Here is a 783-nt window from a genome sequence, read left to right as displayed (position 1 = left end):
TGTCTCCTTTTTCTCTGTCTCCTTTTGCTTCTGGTGGTGCTGCTGTTCCTCTACCATCTGTTGCTGCTGCGGCTCCTGCAGCAGCACCAGCAGCAGCAACAGCAGCAGCTGCTGCTGCTGCTGCTGGTGCTGCTGCTGTCTCCCCCCCCGAGTGTCTGTCTCTCTCGCTGCGGGTGCTGCTGCCGGCTCTGCATGCGCTGCGTTTGTCTCCTGCTGACTTGTCTGCTGTTTTGTCTCCTTTATTAAATATATTTAATTTAGGAGAGATGGTGATGCATGCAAAGGAGACAGCTCCTCATTCTTCTCTTTCTCTTCTCCCTGATGCTGTTGCTGCTGTTATACTCCATACACCCCATGCTGCTGCTGGTGAAGGGCTGCAGTACGTACACCCCACACTCTCTGTCTTTGTCTTTGTCTTTGTCTTTTTCTTTGTCTTTTTCTTTGTCTTTGTCTTTGTCTTTGTCTTTGTCTTTGTATTTATTTTTTACTGTCTCCTTCCTTGTATCTGCTGACCTTCAACTGTCTCCTTCTGTCTCCTTTTTATATTTTTTTGTTTCCTTCTGTCTCCTTTTTATATTTCTTTGTCTCCTTTTGTCTCTTGTCTCTGCTGTCTCTCTCTATTTGTCTCCTTTTGTCTCCTTTTTATATTTATTTGTCTCCTTTTGTCTCTTGTCTCTGCTGTTTCTCTCTATTTGTCTCTTTCTGTCTCCTCTTCTCTGTCTGTCTCCTTTTGTCTCCCCCCAACAACACCCTGTCCCTCCTCGTTCTTTTCTCCTTCAGAAC

At 45.7% G+C, this 783-nt stretch overlaps 1 protein-coding gene across 1 annotated transcript in view; it reads left to right on the top strand.

Annotated features, from left to right (window-relative positions):
- Window positions 1–321: 321 nt before the first annotated feature.
- EMH_0079660 (uncharacterized protein) overlaps window positions 322–783 on the top strand; it is a gene marked incomplete at both ends in the record, with an annotated part of 3,097 nt that continues 2,635 nt past the window's right edge. The window contains one exon of the mRNA XM_013500154.1: window positions 322–383. Within this exon, the coding sequence (XP_013355608.1) occupies window positions 322–383 (62 nt within the window). The remainder of the gene's footprint in view (window positions 384–783) is intronic.

Source organism: Eimeria mitis, genomic scaffold (assembly GCF_000499745.2).
Source record: "Eimeria mitis Houghton genomic scaffold, Emh_scaff5078, whole genome shotgun sequence".
Lineage (NCBI taxonomy): Eukaryota > Apicomplexa > Conoidasida > Eucoccidiorida > Eimeriidae > Eimeria > Eimeria mitis.
This window is presented reverse-complemented; position numbering and strand designations above follow the sequence as displayed.